The 16,957-nt window shown below is 35.6% G+C and overlaps 2 protein-coding genes across 3 annotated transcripts; both read left to right on the forward strand.

The window, feature by feature from the left end:
* Window positions 1-1,803: 1,803 nt before the first annotated feature.
* LOC128524688 (potassium voltage-gated channel subfamily E member 2-like) lies at window positions 1,804-4,267 on the forward strand. The gene is made up of 3 exons (XM_053497402.1): window positions 1,804-1,917; window positions 2,292-2,367; window positions 3,703-4,267. Exons 2-3 carry the CDS (start codon window positions 2,350-2,352, stop codon window positions 4,075-4,077), a joined length of 393 nt encoding a protein of 130 aa, XP_053353377.1. The 5' UTR covers window positions 1,804-1,917; window positions 2,292-2,349; the 3' UTR covers window positions 4,078-4,267.
* Window positions 4,268-5,830: 1,563 nt separating this feature from the next.
* casq2 (calsequestrin 2) lies at window positions 5,831-15,331 on the forward strand. Of its 2 annotated transcripts, XM_053496741.1 has the most exons (12): window positions 5,831-5,920; window positions 6,044-6,416; window positions 9,361-9,445; window positions 9,875-9,975; window positions 10,102-10,213; window positions 10,469-10,542; window positions 12,509-12,639; window positions 12,840-12,885; window positions 13,218-13,272; window positions 13,361-13,461; window positions 13,554-13,628; window positions 14,889-15,331. In XM_053496741.1, exons 2-12 carry the CDS (start codon window positions 6,180-6,182, stop codon window positions 15,087-15,089), a joined length of 1,218 nt encoding a protein of 405 aa, XP_053352716.1. In that variant the 5' UTR covers window positions 5,831-5,920; window positions 6,044-6,179; the 3' UTR covers window positions 15,090-15,331. The 2 variants fall into 2 exon arrangements, with proteins under 2 accessions (XP_053352716.1, XP_053352717.1); XM_053496742.1 differs by lacking the exon at window positions 5,831-5,920 and having other exon boundaries at window positions 5,928-6,416.
* Window positions 15,332-16,957: the final 1,626 nt, after the last annotated feature.

The following is a 16,957-nucleotide window of genomic DNA, read 5'->3' on the forward strand; positions in this document are numbered from 1 at the left end:
CTCAGAGGAATGTTTTTTTAAGCCACACAGTGAACTATGAAGGGGAAAAAAAGCATTAGAAGTGTTCAAGCGTTAACAACTAGTAAGAAACCGGTGCAGATGAGGATAGATGATCAGGCCGGTGAGTGGTTGGAACAGACAAGAGGGTAAATCAGTTTACTGCTAAGGTTATTACATAAACTGTTTTAGGCACTTTGCAGCATGTCTCAATAAAACATTTGTTCCCATTTCTTTAATCTTTAATCTACATTTAATTTTATTAATTTTAAGAAATTAGTGGTGGCTCAAGACATTTGCACAGTATTGTATATTTTGGAAAACAATATAGTACAGTATTTGTAAAATGTCTGAATGTCAATGTATTAACTCATTGTATGTACACATTTCTCAGCATCATGTATGATTTGTATTTTGCGTACAGGTATGCTGTGCCAGCTTAAAGGCTTTCAGGATACTTTCCTGGAATGGATATCAATCTTTGTAAATATAGATGTGCATGATTTAGGCATGAAATTACATTTTCATTTTTTATTAGTCTAAATGAATTAATACATTAATGTGGTTTAGGAGTGGAGATAATTTAAAGCATTACTTATTCCTGTATGCATTTTATTCCTTTTCACTTATTTCCTCTGTTTATGTTTATCATGTTATTTTCTTTTTTTATGATTATACAGTATCATTTACAGCACGAACATAAATGACCAGTATGTTCTCTGCTACTTTGAATATGTCACCATCTGGTGGTAAAATAGCACAAGCAAATCAATTCTGTCATTGTACAAAAACACAATTCCACTTAGAGAACTCAGTGTATACTTAACATACTGTACAGTACTACATATTTGTTTCTCATTTTGCATTGCCATTAACTTGATAGTTTAAAAACAATACAATACTCCTTAAAGGTACGCGCTAAATAAAATGTGCAGGGGAGAGTAAAGCCATGGTGTATAATTTTGCTCCATCCCAGCAAACCAGGTTTGACCCTGAGCACTGGGACTGAGACTGGCAACTGTCTTCAGTCAATGTTGATGTTCTATGAATGTCCTCTGCATGTTCATGTGGGCTTCCTCCCACTTCTCAAAAGTAAGTGGTTTGCTAATATAAATGACCATTATGTGCTTGGTGCCCTGCACTGGCCTATCCTATTCAAAATGTGTCACCACATCATGCCCAGTGTTCCCAGAATAAGCTCTGGATGGACTTTGAATCCAACATGACCCTGCCAGTGATCATGTGGTTGTTGAGCGAAAGAGTGATACTCCAAGGGTAAACTCAATAACATACCATTTGTACTGGAGTTTCAAATGGTACAGTATGTTCAAGAATCGTCTGCAAGGAGTGGAGTTGTGTATAAGATCATGGTAAGATTATGGTACATGTTATGAGACGAAGCCAAAACTGTCAAACAACCCACTTTAAAGTGTGATCAAGGACAGGGAATTTCAAGGTGCAGAGACTGACAGAAACTGACATTGGCGTTGGCAAAATGACAGGAAATAGCAAACCTGCGGATGTGTATCTAGAGTATATACAGTACTTAAATACAGCACATGAATAGTTAATCATCTGCACTTAGTTCTGGGTGCCTTCATGAGCTTTTTTTTAATGAACTAAAATGTGATTTGTAATTTGTTTTCAGAGAAATTGCTGATGCCCTTGAGTAAAGATGCCCTTGAGACATGAGATTTGTTATAATGGAGCAGTAAGAAGCTGATATGGGAAAGTGGGACACACACACACACACACACACACACACACACACACACACACACACACACACACACACACATACAAACACAGAATGTAGTTAAATAGTGTAAGAAGTAAGAGGTAGTTCCTGGAACTTCTAATCCCTGGTCCTGGTGATCACCTGCTCCTGCACATAAAAACAGCACTGGAACTAAAACTAGTGTAAGTTTAATAATATTTTCTCTATAATGTGATTAATTTCAATGTCCATAACTTATCTATTTTTTTATTGTTGAAAATGTCTTAACCAAATGCAGTGTTGAATCTTAAACAACTCAAAACTAAAGAATATAATTCATAAATTTAAATAATTTTTATTTATTTTACTTAAATTAATTCAGTTATAATAAAGTTTTACTTTATGAACAGATAGAAAATATTATTACCTAATTATTATTTTACCTTCAAAATACACTGATGATTTGATGATAGTCCGATTAAAAGTTTATTATAATTATTAAAAATAAGTGGTTTCTATTTATTATACATCCTACCAGTGCAGTTTTTTATATGCTATAATCTATGTCTAATTTTAGATTACCTGAGACTGTCGAACATTGGATTTGGTGAGAATAGTATTGTCTTTTACCATCTATGGCGGTTAAAAAAAAGGTCAGTAGATATTAAAGACTATTTAAATCTGCATGCATGCACCTGTATATACACACAAAAATGCATGCCAAAATCTCCCATGAAGGTGAAACTTCCATTTGGTCTGTGTAATTATATGCTGTTATGATTGTTTCATTAGTAGTAGCATTTTGAAGACAGAAAAAAATACCCATGCATGAAATTAAAAATGAGTACTTAAGATATTATGTTAATAATAATAATTAATAATGAATAATTAATTGGGTTACTCTGACATTATTAGTTTTTTTTTGTTTATACTACATATGGCCATTGTAGTTAATTCCAGTAAAATTTTCAAAAGATAATGTTAAAAAATTAAGTTTTCTCCACATGGTATACTATATTATAATGTATCATATCATTGGAGTGATACATGAATTTATGTTTGCAGATATAAAATATCTATAAAGTGATTTATTTAAAAGGGCAAAAAATATATATCGCCCATAATCAGGTAGTATTTTACAAAAATATAAGACTTGCTTAGTTTGCACTTGAAGTGCTGCATGTTTTATTTAATCAGATGAGTATCAATCAGTGCATAAAAGTGTGAAAACAGAAGATTGTACATATGGACAGCCAGGACAGCCTTTCATCAGACAGACTGCCGTCCAGGAATCCAGAAAAAAATAATTGGCAGATTTGTATATAATTATTATTGATTTTTTTTTTTATATTATTATTGTTATTATAATTTTTTTATTGTTATTATTATTTTATTTTATTTTTTAGACCAATCAAATTTTCTTACAGAACACATGAAGATGTCTGTCAAATAGTTTCTTTTTTAGCTAGCTAAAAAAAATTTGTGTGTAGCGGGAAAGAGTTGCTCCACCATGACTTCTTTGCAATTAATCTGTGTAATCTGCATTGTGAACTTTTTTATTCTCCCTAGGGTTTTATGCAGCCCTAAAATAGCAAGCAAGCAAGCTGGTTAAAACTAGTTACATACAAGCTGTTGTTGAACAGAAAGGAGTTTTACCACACTAATATGTCTGAAAGCTGGAGCGTAATATCGATATGATATATATAAAAATAAAATAACAGCTTCCATATTACTATTGCAGCCTTAGTCCCAGTGGCTCTTTATCACATCTTTAAACTATTAAGACTCTCACATAGATTTAAATGTCACACATTCCATGCATTCACACTATTTGCACAATAATAAACAAGAAACTACAAGATTGCCTTGTTAACAATACTAGTCTTGTATAACTCCAAGATAAAAACTAAGGAGAAAACTCTAGAGAAACCTCACTCCCCAGAGAACCCCCTTTTTTTTACTCCTCTTCTGTCTTCTTTTTTTATTAGATGACATTATCACCTGATTGGACAAACCTGACCCTCCACCTGCAGGATTCATTAACTCATGCTCTGAATGATTTCCTGAAGCAATGGAAATGGAATAACACTCAGGCTGAACGTTACCTAAATGGGCGACTGGCTGAAGAAAACTTTGACAACGTTATCTGGTACCTAGTTGTAATGATCGGGATATTTGCCTTTATTGTGGTGGCTATTCTAATCAGCACAGTGAAGTCCAAACGCAGAGAGCACTCCAATGACCCCTATCATAAGTACATTGAAGGAGAATGGAGCTCCCAACCTCAGATTCAGGCATACAACCAGAGCTACGTCATTTCCAACCCAAGCGCCAGAACCTTTAGTGGACCCTGTTCACCCTGACCTTCACATTCTGCTTGAAGGACCCACAGAGAATGATGCATCATGATTACTGTGATTGTATAAATGTCATAATTGTATTAAGCATTAAGTTAAAGGGTGAAAAATATGGTAATGGTTAAATAATGTACAATAATGCACAATTCATGCTGACATTCCTATATTCTTTCCTATAATAAACTTCCAAAAATCACTCTTTTGCAGACATCATAGCTTGATTTCTTCAACATGGTAAAGGTCAAATATAAAAATAATTGAATCTAAATAGGACCAATTATTAAGTGCATTGTTATCTGTATAATACATTTAACAATAGACATGAGCGCAAAACAGCTTTAATCTGTATGTATATTTAGTGATAAGTAAAAACAAAATGCAGATCTCTTCCACAACCTTAAAAACGATTCCTTAATAATAATAATAATAATAATAATAATAATGATAATTATTATTATTATTATTATTATTATTATTATTATTATTATTACTGTTTTAATTTCTTTAACTAATTGGTAAAAAAAAAAAAAAACCTTTTAAAATAAATTTCAGAAGAATTTCTATTTATTTTCTGTTTTACACAGCCCTGACATCAGAAGCAAGTGAGTGTCAATTAATTACAAAGAAATGTGGGAAAGAAAGGAAAAAAGAAGGATTTTCTACAAATTGCTTACAGTGGATGCCCTTATAAACCTTCACCGCAAAGTAATAAAGAAAAGAAAAATTTGATTAGCTTAAGTTTATTGCTTCTTCTCACTTTAATACATTTTATATTTTTATTTCAATATCTCAATTTTTGCATTATTTAATTCAAAAATCGTAACAGAATTGTCTAACATAACAGGCAGCATTAAGACTGCAGTTACAAACAACTAATTGACAGAATATATGCACACAGTTATCGGTGTAGATTCAACTCTAACACCTAGATAACAATGAGAAGCCTTGAGTATCAGGTTTCCTGTGCCACAAATAACCTGCGAGATATTCACCATGATTACTGACCATATTCATGAGCAAAACATTGTAATAAATCAAAACAAATCTAATGTTAGGATAAAAAGACCTCATAATCCACTTAATTGAAACAGAAATTAATCATAGGTCAGGACTCAATCATCTCCAAAATGGCACAATTTTGTTTAACTGCTTTTGCTAAGTTGCAGCTGTCTGGTTCCAATCAGCCTTTCTCTTCAGAGGATTTCTCTACACTCTGAGGGTCAGAAGGGTTAAGGCAGCAGGCTTCTTAAGGAAAAAAAAATATCTGTGGCTTCTCCTGTTGCACCTTCCAATTAAGGAGCTAATTTCCCAGCTGTCTGGTTTAAATGGCCATGAGTAAAGAGAACTCACTACACTGACCTTTATTCCTCTGCATGCATGCTCTCATATGCATGCATAAAGTTAAAGTAGAAATGCATGTTTGATAATAACTATTATTATCACTAATGGTATCACTTAAAGTATAAGCAGTTTGATTTTTATTCCAGTATATGAATTTCTGGAATGTACACACACACACTTCTCCGAGGCCCTTAATTATGACTTCTTTCCAGCGATACTGCAAGTTATCAAGTAGTCATGTTCACCTCATGATAAAATATCATTCCTACAAGTAGAGACAGTCCTCCACATTGTTCCTGCTGTTGCAGTTCAGCTGAAGTATTTTTAGCAATGAAACAACTGGGTTCCTAAAAAAGACCCGGGAGAGAGTCAGAGGGCTGCTGCTATGTAAGGTATCCCCCCTCATAGCCCTGTGCTTTGTTTCCAGCCAACAGAGAGACGGAAACAGTTAGGAAGACTGGGAGAAAGAGAGATACAGGCTGGACAGACCTGATTTTCCTTTGGAAAGGTGCATAAGACCATGTTGATATTTAAACTTAAACCTACTGCAGACATTTTTCTAGAATTGAATCTTTTAATCTGAACTCTTTTTTTCTTTCTTTTTTCTTTTTTTCATTTTGGGGAATTTTAGCTCCTTTTTACCTGGGAAGCTTCTCTGACCTCCGTTAAAATTGACAGACCTAAGTGTGTGAGAATTCTAGCAGTGTGTGTGTGTGTGTGTGTGTGTGTAAGATTAATACCGGTGTGCTTTTGTAGTAGTGGCAGCTATGAGGACACCATGGTTGGTAGTACTTGTGTTTTTGAGCTTGGCAGCCTTTGCCTGGGCCAAGAAGGGCCTGGAGTTCCCCCGCTATGATGGCAAGGACAGAGTGTTAGACATAGACGAGAAGAACTACCGCAAAGCATTGAAGAAATATGACATGCTCTGCCTGCTCTACCATGAACCAGTGCCGACCAACAAGGAGCTGCAGAAACAGTTCCAAATGACTGAGCTTGTGCTGGAGGTGAGTGAGTGAGAGAGTAAGAGAAACACAGAGAGAAATTGAATGTCATTTGAATCTAATGAGGTAATTACCAGAACCAGAAATAGTTAGTGCAAAATGTAACATTTGGAATTAAAGTCATGTCATATATAACAAAATAATGTTCTTTATTTTCAAGAAATGTGTGTGTGTGTGTGTGTGTGTGTGTGTGTGTGTGTGTGTGTGTGGCAGTGGGGGAATGGGGAGGGAGTGGACTCACTATTAATACTGGTCATTGAGCAAATAATTTTCCATCCTTGCTCATTCATAAACACAACAATCAGTAATTAATTAAAACCCTTAAAACCCAAGTGGCACAAATCCGTGCCAGCAATAATGAAAAAAAAAAAAAAAAAAAAAAAAAAAATATATATATATATATATATATATATATATATATATATATATATATATATATATATATATATATATACAGTAAGTATGCTTATATGGAAGCCTTTCCGTTGTGTGTTGGTTTTTCAGATATGTCAGGTAGAAGGACAGTTATTTTTTTACTTTTATAACGCATCAGTTTTTCCTCTACTGCATTATGGGATTAAGTCGCAAAAAAATGTTGAGCTCTTAAAATGAGCACCATATTATCTTTTTGGTCATAGAACCAACCAAAAACACAACCAGTGTGATCATGTGTATTTGTGCTATGTATTTTTCCTATGTGACCCTATTTTTTCGCTCAGACATGTTTTTTCATATTGTCCAGATTGTGCTGAAAATAAAAGATATGTCACTCTATACTGCACAATCCTGAGCCCTATATATAGTATGTTCACTAAAAAAAAACAAAACAGGAAGTTTTAAGGGCCTCAACTGCAGGATTGTGTGTAAGAAAATAATTGTCCATCCAGTGTATAACACAAGTAGCATTTTACTAAAAATTCAGTTTCTGCTAAGATATTCAAGTTGCCAAATGCTTGTGTTAGAGTTCCCTGTTTCCTGCCTCCCAAAGTTATTCACCTCTGATCTACAGAAAAGAACACTGTGCACAGTTTGTATTCGCAATTGCTATTCTGATCAGGAACTCCAGGGAGTGCTGTATTTTATTCTTAGGACATCATGAATGCCTTTAAATACATGCTTCAGTTGGGAGATGTTGCACCTAGCTACTCTTGTGTCTGTCCTTTCACACATTTTAGACCAACAGTGCATGGCTTGAGAATAGTACTGTTTTTTATTAGACATTTTCTGTTGGTAACCTAGTAAGAACTAAACAATATGTTCCATTGCCAAAAAAAAGTTTAATAAATAGGTGGTAATAGGTTTCATATATTCAACTTGGCTGTATACTGACAATACAATATGTTTCTAAATACACTGTATGGCCTAAAGTTTGTGGTCCTTTGACCATCATACCCATGTGTGCTTTTTTTCCCATTCCAGATTTAGTCTTGCCGTTACTGTTATAATAGACCAGGGTTCAAATTACACAGTGGCTTTTGGGGGAGCCCTATTTTCAGGTGTGCACCATGACTTCCCAATTTACACGCATCTGTGTACATATAATTGCATGGCGGTACAACAGTCAATAACAGGATTACTGCGAAAAGATTCTACCATTACTACTGCAGTCAATTAATATAATTAATAACAATCCATGTGGGTATAATAACAACACACAAGAAGTTTAATAGCCTATTCAGAGCAAACAAAATCATAAAGCAGAGGAACACAGGCAACATGTTACTGCTTTTCACACCTCTATATCACATGTTGTTTTTGTTCAGTGAATCCAAATTGTTTGAGTGGGCGCAGTTGTTTGCGATTTGAAAACTGCCCCGAAATACTGAATAACAAAATTTATTTTCTTTATAAATGACGGACAGTTTATTTAAATACTGTGCCCACTCAGCGACGAGGACTTCAGATGGCCATGTACGCTAAGTTTAGCAATTTTTTTTAGGAGCACCACCATGTATGGATGGCCACAGCAGGAATATACAAAGAACTGTGTTGATTTATACTGTAGTATGCAGACAGGTGCTCAGAAAATGGAATAAACAACCACATATTACTGACATTTATGCTATTATATTTTTTTATTTCAGTAGCTTGCAGAAAATAAAATCTAACCAATACGATAAAAGTGGACAATTCACAGGTGTAAAGGGAGGCTTTCATGGAAGCTTTTGCCCTTTCTGTTTTCCCCTTATCTTCCGTTTAATTCAAACTATGTGGTACCCATCATTTTTAACCTGACATTTCTATGGAATGGGCTTTCTACTACATTTTGGAGCATAGTTCCATGCTCCAAAACTAATGTTGGATGAGAAAGTCTGCTGTGCAGTTGACGTTCCAGTTCATCCTAAAGTTTTTAAGTAGTGTGACATCGCATTGGCAAACCATGTCTTGCGTTGTTCGCAAGGACATTGTTATGCTGAATCAGGTCTGGACCTCTTAGTTCCAGTTAAGAGAAAATATAATGTTATAACATACTGTACCAAGTCATCCCATACCGCTAACTGCTTCAAACTTTTTGCCAACATTTGGGAAAAAAACACATATTGATGTGATTGTCAGGTTTCCACATACTTTGGGCATATCAGGTTTCCATATATCTTGGCTTTGGCCATATAGTATATATTATACTTGATAAGTGTTGTAAAAATTTATTTAATGTAAAAATTAATTTAATGTAAAAATTTATTGTAAAAATTTATAAAATGTAAAAAGTAAAGGGCCATGTTAAAGACATGAGTCATAATTTCTTTATGCTAGTTGATTTACGGCATCAATTACTGGCTTTGAAAATTTTATCCATGCATGTATTGTTTTAAAGAAGGAAATTCTAGTATACTGTAGTATAGTGTCATTAAAAAGACAAAGCCACTAATACTGGTTGAATTTATCTCTGTACCAATTTTACCTTTGTAGTTTTTTAAATAACCAGTCTTGGTGTGTTGATCTGCAGGTGGCTGCTCAGGTCTTGCAGGAAAAAGACATTGGATTCGGAATGGTTGATTCTGAGAAGGATGCCAAGGTCGCCAAGAAACTAGGTAAGATTGAGAAAAGACTGCCGGCAGTATAGTTAACTCACAAAGGGTGTGCAAGGCTTTAGTCCAAGTCTTTCGTAATTAGACAGTGAGAGATACTTGGAACTTACACAGACAGCATGCAGAAATCTACAAACCCTGGCACGCCGCTGCTCGTTAAATAGGAAAACATCAGTACAAGCTTTGTTTTGTTCAGTTTTAATTTGTGTTTTAATATCCAAGTTTCACTATTGGAAAGATCAAATGGTTCATTCAGTTGCTGCCTAACCTAACCAGCCAAAAATTGATGTTGATAACACAAAAGGAAGGTTACATGAAGGTAAAATAGGAAATGTCTGAACAATAAGAAAAAAAAAAGAAAAGAAGCAAATTATTACTCATTTTCAAATAATATAAGGTAATGTATTAACACTGAGGCGTAATTATTTTCAGGTCTACATGAAGAAGGCAGCGTGTATGTTTTCAAGGCAGAGCGTGTAATTGAGTATGATGGACTACTCTCTGCAGACATCCTTGTGGAGTTCCTGCTGGATGTAAGGATTCAGTTTCCTTCTTCCTCAGCCCTCATTTTATCAGTCTATTTAATTACCCCTTTTGTGCTGCATGTTGAATGAGGGCAATGTGCAATGGAACAGTACTGTACTTTGATGTTTTTGCAGCTGTTGGATGATCCGGTTGAGATCATTGACAATGCTTTGGAGCTGCAGGCTTTTGACCGCATGGAAGAGGATATCAGAGTAATCGGCTACTTCAAGAGTCTGGAGGCAGAGTGTGAGTGTTTGCATTTATGTTTCAGGGTCTGTAACAGTTGGAGAAACTGAACACAATGCTATGTAATGCGAGGCAAGTTTAGTATGGTTCTTACACTTTTCCCAAATGTATACACATTCAGGTAAATGTAAATGTCCGGAATGTAAATTACATGGCATTATATGTGCATAGAAGGACATTTATAGTACTATATAAAATCAAAGTTAATGTGGCAGGAGAACTGATCTTTCTTCTTCTTTATGTTCCTCCTTTTAGATTTTCTGGCTTTCCAGGAAGCTGCTGAACAGTTCCACCCTTTTATAAAGTTTTTTGCCACCTTTGATAAATCTGTAAGTGCTCTATTGGTGCGACAATATTTTACCAATAACCAGATCAATTGAATTTTTGCATGGAAAGAGATTTTTCCTCATGTACCTGGACTTGTGAGTCTGTTTGTGTGTGTGTCTACACTTACCTAAAGGATTATTAGGAACACCTGTTCAATTTCTCATTGATGCAATTATCTAATTAACCAATCACATGGCAGTTGCTTCAATGCATTTTGTGGTCCTGGTCAAGACAATCTTCTGAACTCCAAACTGAATGTCAGAATGGGAAAGAAAGGTGATTTAAGCAATTTTGAGCGTGGCATAGTTGTTGGTGCCAGATGGGCCGGTCTGAGTATTTCACAATCTGCTCAGTTACTGGGATTTTTACGCGCAACCATTTCTGGGGTTTACAAAGGGAAAAACATCCAGTATGCGGCAGTCCTGTGGGCGAAAATGCCTTGTTGATGCTAGAGGTCAGAGGAGAATGGGCCGACTGATTCAAGCTGATAGAAGAGCAACTTTGACTGAAATAACCACAACCGAGGTATGCAGCAAAGCATTTGTGAAGCCACAACATGCACAAACTTGAGGCGGATGGGCTACAGCAGAGGACCCCACCGGGTACTGGAAAAAGAGGCTACAATTTGCACAAGCTCACCAAAATTGGACAGTTGAAGACTGGAAAAATGTTGCCTAGTCTGATGAGTCTCGATTTCTGTTGAGACATTTAAATAGTAGAGTCAGAATTTGGCGTAAACAGAATGAGAACATGGATCCATCATGCCTTGTTACCACTGTGCAGGCTGGTGGTGGTGGTGTAATGGTGTGTGTGTGGTGGGGGTGGGGGGGGGGCAATAGGGCAACCTGAGCATTGTTTCTGACCATGTCCATCCCTTTATGACCACCATGTACCCATCCTCTGATGGCTACTTCCAGCAGGATATTGCACCATTGTCACAAAGCTCGAATCATTTCAAATTGCTTTCTTGAACATGACAATGAGTTCACTGTACTAAAATGGCCCTAACCATCACCAGATCTCAACCCAATAGAGCATCTTTGGAATGTGGTGGAACGGGAGCTTCGTGCCCTGGATGTGCGTTCCACAAATCTCCATCAACTGCAAGATGCTATCCTATCAATATGGGCCAACATTTTTAAAGAATGCTTTCAGCACCTTGTTGAATCAATGCCACGTAGAATTAAGGCAGTTCTGAAGGCGAAAGGGGGTCAAACACCATATTAGTATGGTGTCCCTAATAATCCTTTAGGTGAGTGTATGTATGTATGTATAAATCTAGATGGATCTTTAACTTCGCATGGGACTTAATTGCACAATCATAAGAAACTTTTAAAAACTGTACAGCAGCATTTGTTGAAATTTGGAATTATCAAAAAAAATTTCGTGCCTGTTGGATTTTGAGGTGAAATAATAATTTATAACATTATTAATATATATATATATATATATATATATATGCATATTTTAGCGTTTTACCGCCAGAAAGGATCTTGGAGAGATGAATAAGCTTTAATTGCTGCTCAATGCAATTGCTGGAAGTACTATTTTACACAGTACAGAATGAGCAGCATGAACCAGAACACAATCAACAGGACAAATACACACAAACATGGCCGAAGCCATCAGCCCAAACAACCTTCCCCAACAGGGTGAACACATAGAAAACCCCCGCAAGGCATGACGGTCGTCAGCCACCGCCCCGCCCACACCACAATATAAATAGAAACTGAGACAGAGAGAGTATGCAGTTGTATGCACACTTCAGGAAAATAACAGTATTATGATGTATATTATATGAAAATAATATAAATAATCATATTATAATAATATTGTCATATATCAATATATACTGTAAAGCAATACATTTGGTATTTAAATATTTATACAAGTTTTCCAGAAGTGTGTTGAAGGGAACAAAGAAAAAGATTTTCTGTGTTTAACATTTTATGCTCTGTCATTTTTCAGGTAGCGAAAGAGCTGACTCTTAAGATGAATGAAGTAGACTTCTATGAGCCCTTCATGGAAGAACCAGTCACCATTCCAGACAAACCCCATACTGAAGAGGAACTTGTGGCTTTTATCACTGAGCACAGGAGGTAACTGGATTGACTAGTTGGAAGGATAAATGGATGAATAAATAAATGGAAGAACATTTTTGAGTATGAATGGAAAAAGTGGCTGTATTGATGGATGGATGTTCATAAAAACTAAACATTTAGTTTTTATGCTTGATCATGCTTGATGCTTTAATTAGAAGGACAGTCCTCTGATGAATTTTCTTGTTTTACGTATACAGACCAACACTAAGAAAACTGAGACCTGAAGACATGTTTGAGACTTGGGTGAGGATTATTCAAATATTTAAATTGCAAGGAATGCAAGGAAATAAAGAACTCATATAGGTGTGATTAGTATCAAATTTACAGTATTTCTATAATGATTATCCCTAAACCAGGAGTCCTTCCTTTTAACTGTAAAATTATTTATTTATACCATAAGATAATCGAACTAGTCTAATGTTAAACCACCAAAGACCTACTGTAAACCCATTTGTACACTGTTATCATGAAATGAGCTTCAGCAGTTTGTGATTAGGCTGAGTGATTTTAAGCAAAAACATCCAACTGCAGGCCCACAAATGTAAATGATGTGAATCATATGTGCTGATCTGCAGGAAGACGACCTGGATGGTTTTCATATTGTAGCCTTTGCAGAAGAGGAGGACCCAGGTACTGCACAGTACATAACATGTAAAGCTTATAGTGTTTAATATTAACTACTGATATAAGCCGTCATGTTTATGCATGTTGTTTTTAGATGGTTATGAGTTCTTGGAGATTTTGAAAGAAGTTGCACGGGACAATACACATAATCCTAACTTGAGTATGGTCTGGATTGATCCTGATGACTTCCCTCTGGTCAGTAACCCAAACTCTTATTTATTCAAAACTAAGTCTAACAGAAATAATACTTGACGTGTTTGTATTGCTTTACATTTTTTTCCCCTCAGCTTCTTCCATACTGGGAGAAGACATTTAAAGTCGACCTCTTCAAGCCTCAGATCGGAATAGTTAATGTGACAGATGTAAGTATGGCAGCACACTCTTGGTTTCCACTGAAACACGCACAAGGGCTGTAAAAAAGTAATGCAGAAGTGTGCGGTGACATAAATTTTAGGTCAAATATTGGTAGAGTAACTATTCCTCTATACAAAGGTTCTAATCAACATAAACTTAATTTATTTGTGCACATTGCTCTTGTCAATGGCATAATCCCCATAAACATTCTACAGTACAGTGCAGGAAGAGACCATCAACTGTGACAAAGGGAATTTGCTATGAGGATATACCCTATAATTGCCCCATTACTCAGGACAAGAAATATCTTTTTGAAAACTGTCAGTTGAGGAATGTCAGATAATGTGGGAGAGTTTAGTAAATTTTGACACTCCAAACATTGAGTGTAATTGCAGAGAAATAAATTCTCTGAAAAGAAAGATTCTGAAAAGATAAGCTTGCCATTTTCACTGTCAAATTGGCATAACATTGATGGTGACCAGATTCTAAAGCACATCCCCGGAAAGTCTTGGGAAAACTTTTAGGTCAAATGTGACATACTGTAAAGTAGGTACTTAAGAAACTGATGGTAAAATATTTGTTTCTACAACAAGACAATAACCCAAAAAAATCCGAGCTGGAAATTTTGGCATGGCTTTCATCCCCTGACACAACTGTGGGTAGAGTTTTAATATGTTGGGCATTCGAGATAGCTCAAGTATCTTAGAACAAGATATGTCCTGCAAATAATAGATAGTGAACACTTTTTTAAACAAAAGAAAGATTTCTAGCTGGCTACAAAATACATGCACTGTGATATCTCCATTGTGATGAATTGCATACGTTTAAAAAAACAAAACAAAAAATAACGGTGTTCAGAATGGACTTTTTATTTATTTATTTTTTTTCAATTAAAATCTGAACAAAATTAATAAATTGGTGATGGATGTTACCCTTAAAACATGCTTTCTAGCTCTTTTAAAAAAAATTTTTTTTACATTTTTACATATATATTTTTTTATATATTTTATACTTTTATGCTTAGCTGAGATTAAATTAAAAGATATGCATTTATAAAAGTAAGGTCTAAGGAATTAAGGATACCACAAATTTGCTTTGTGGTCACAAATGTGGTAAAATGAATGGACATACAGTACTGTAATATTTTGCAGAACCCATTATAAATGATAAATCTCCATTACTGCAAATCAGGTTTAAATATTAAAAGTACTGTACCTTAAATTAGAAAAAAAAAATTTATATGACTAGCAGATTTGATCTCTCTCTAGGCTGACAGTGTGTGGATGCAGATAGATAGTGATGATGACTTGCCTTCTGCTGAGGAACTAGAGGACTGGATAGAGGATGTACTTTCCGGAAAGGTCAACACAGAAGATGATGATGATGATGATGACGATGACGACGATGATGATGACGATGATGACGATGATGATGACGATGATGATGATGATGATGATGATGATGATTAACCTCTAAACTTGAATTCTCTGGAACCAAAACTTAAGCAGTTTTTACTCGCTCAGGGACATCTAGATCCTGAGCACCTTAATATCATATTCATTTTGCACATTTTTGTGCACAAGCTCTATAAATGTCAAACTTTTATGCTCGTAAATGAACAGAACTCAGTGTAACCTAATGGCAGCATTGATTTATTTGACATATAAATAACTTAACCTGTTTAGACTGAATAAAAAAATATTTCAAATTAGACACTGTGCTTCAGAGTTCTTTTAGAACAGAAAATAGTATTTGTAAACTTACTATTGCTGTTTACATTTATGGTAAGTTTAATAGAAATTTAAGCTTCAAAATTTGTGTTTTACCCACTGGCATTTAAACCTTCTAAACGCCCCTGACTATACCTGTTAATCTGCCTATTCCTTAACATTATGCTATTCATGATCAGGTGCCCACATACTTTTGGCCATATGGTGTACTATAGGTTAAATTAAATTAAAACCATGCTGTAAGAAGTGGATTGGCCCTTTTTATGGAGCTTAAACATTTGGACAGACATCAGTAGCAGTTTACCAGTTCATTGGCTTCCAGTACAGCAACTAGTGCAGATTGCTAGCCTGGTTGTGATTGTTACACAGTATCAGATTGTCTTGTACATGCATTAATACATTGCCTATCCGATAAAATTTCTATTCTATAAAATTTCTAATATTTCATAAGACTGTCTCTAGCTTTAATTATGGCATCTATTCATTGTGGCAAGTTTCAACATCCTTATGCAATGTCACAGCATTTATTTCCACCCAGAGCTGGATTCAGATCTTGTATTGGTGACATGAGAGTCGAACCCCTTTCCATTCACCACTCCATAAAGTTTTCTCTAGCACATCCCAAAAATTTTCTGTAGGATCTAGGTCTGAACTCTGTGGTGGCTAATTAATGTATAAAACTTATTTTTCACGCTCTTAGACCAATTCTTTCACAATTCGAAAAGCATGGCAAATTAAAGCATTTTCCAGTGGATATGAAAAGTATTCAGACCACCTTAAATTTTTCATTCTTTGCAGCCATTTGCTAAAATCATTTAGTTTTTTTTTTTCTCATTAATGTCAGCACAGCACCCCATAATTACAGAAAAAACGAGAATTGTTGACAGTTTTGCAGATTTATTAAAAAAGAAAAAAATTTATATCACATGGTCCTATATAAGTATTCAGACCGTTTGCTCAGTATTTAGTAGAAGCAGCCTTTTGATATAATACAGCCATGAGTCTTTTTGGAAAAGATGCAACAAGTTTTTCACACCTGGATTTGGGGATCCTCTCCCGTTTTGTCAGGTTGGATGGTAAACATTGGTGGACAGCCATTTTTAGGTCTCTCCAGAGATGCTCAATTGGATTTAAGTCAGGGCTCTGGCTGGGCCATTTAAGAACAGTCACAGAGTTGTTGTGAAGCCACTCCTTTGTTATTTTAGCTGTGTGCTTAGGGTTATTGTCTTGTTGGAAGGTAAACCTTTGGCCCAGTCGAAGGTCCTGTGCACTCTGGAGAAGGTTTTCGTCCAGGATTCGTCCGCATTCATCTTTCCCTCGATTGCAACCAGTCGTCCTGTCCATGCAGCTAAAAAACACCCCCACAGCATGATGCTGCCACCACCATGCTTCACTGTTGGGACTGTATTGGACAGGTGATAAGCAGTGCCTGGTTTTCTCCACACATACTGCTAAAAATTATGGCCAAAACGTTTTATCTTGATCTCATCAGACCAGAGAATCTGATTTTTCACCATCTTGGAGTCCTTCAGATGTTTTTTAGCAAACTCCATGCAGGCTTTCATGTGTCTTGCATTGAGGCAGAGGCTTCCGTTGGGCCACGTTGC

The sequence above is a fragment of the Clarias gariepinus genome, chromosome 5 (genome assembly GCF_024256425.1).
Source record: "Clarias gariepinus isolate MV-2021 ecotype Netherlands chromosome 5, CGAR_prim_01v2, whole genome shotgun sequence".
Taxonomy (NCBI): domain Eukaryota; kingdom Metazoa; phylum Chordata; class Actinopteri; order Siluriformes; family Clariidae; genus Clarias; species Clarias gariepinus.

What these genes read in the sequence shown, in the direction of transcription:
- casq2 (XM_053496741.1), top strand. Translation starts at nt 6,180, where the DNA reads ATGAGGACACCATGGTTGGTAGTACTTGTGTTTTTGAGCTTGGCAGCC. An exon ending in CAAGGTCGCCAAGAAACTAG is followed by an intron (nt 9,446 to 9,874) that starts GTAAGATTGAGA and finishes AATTATTTTCAG; the next exon opens with GTCTACATGAAGAAGGCAGC. An exon ending in GAATAGTTAATGTGACAGAT is followed by an intron (nt 13,629 to 14,888) that starts GTAAGTATGGCA and finishes ATCTCTCTCTAG; the next exon opens with GCTGACAGTGTGTGGATGCA.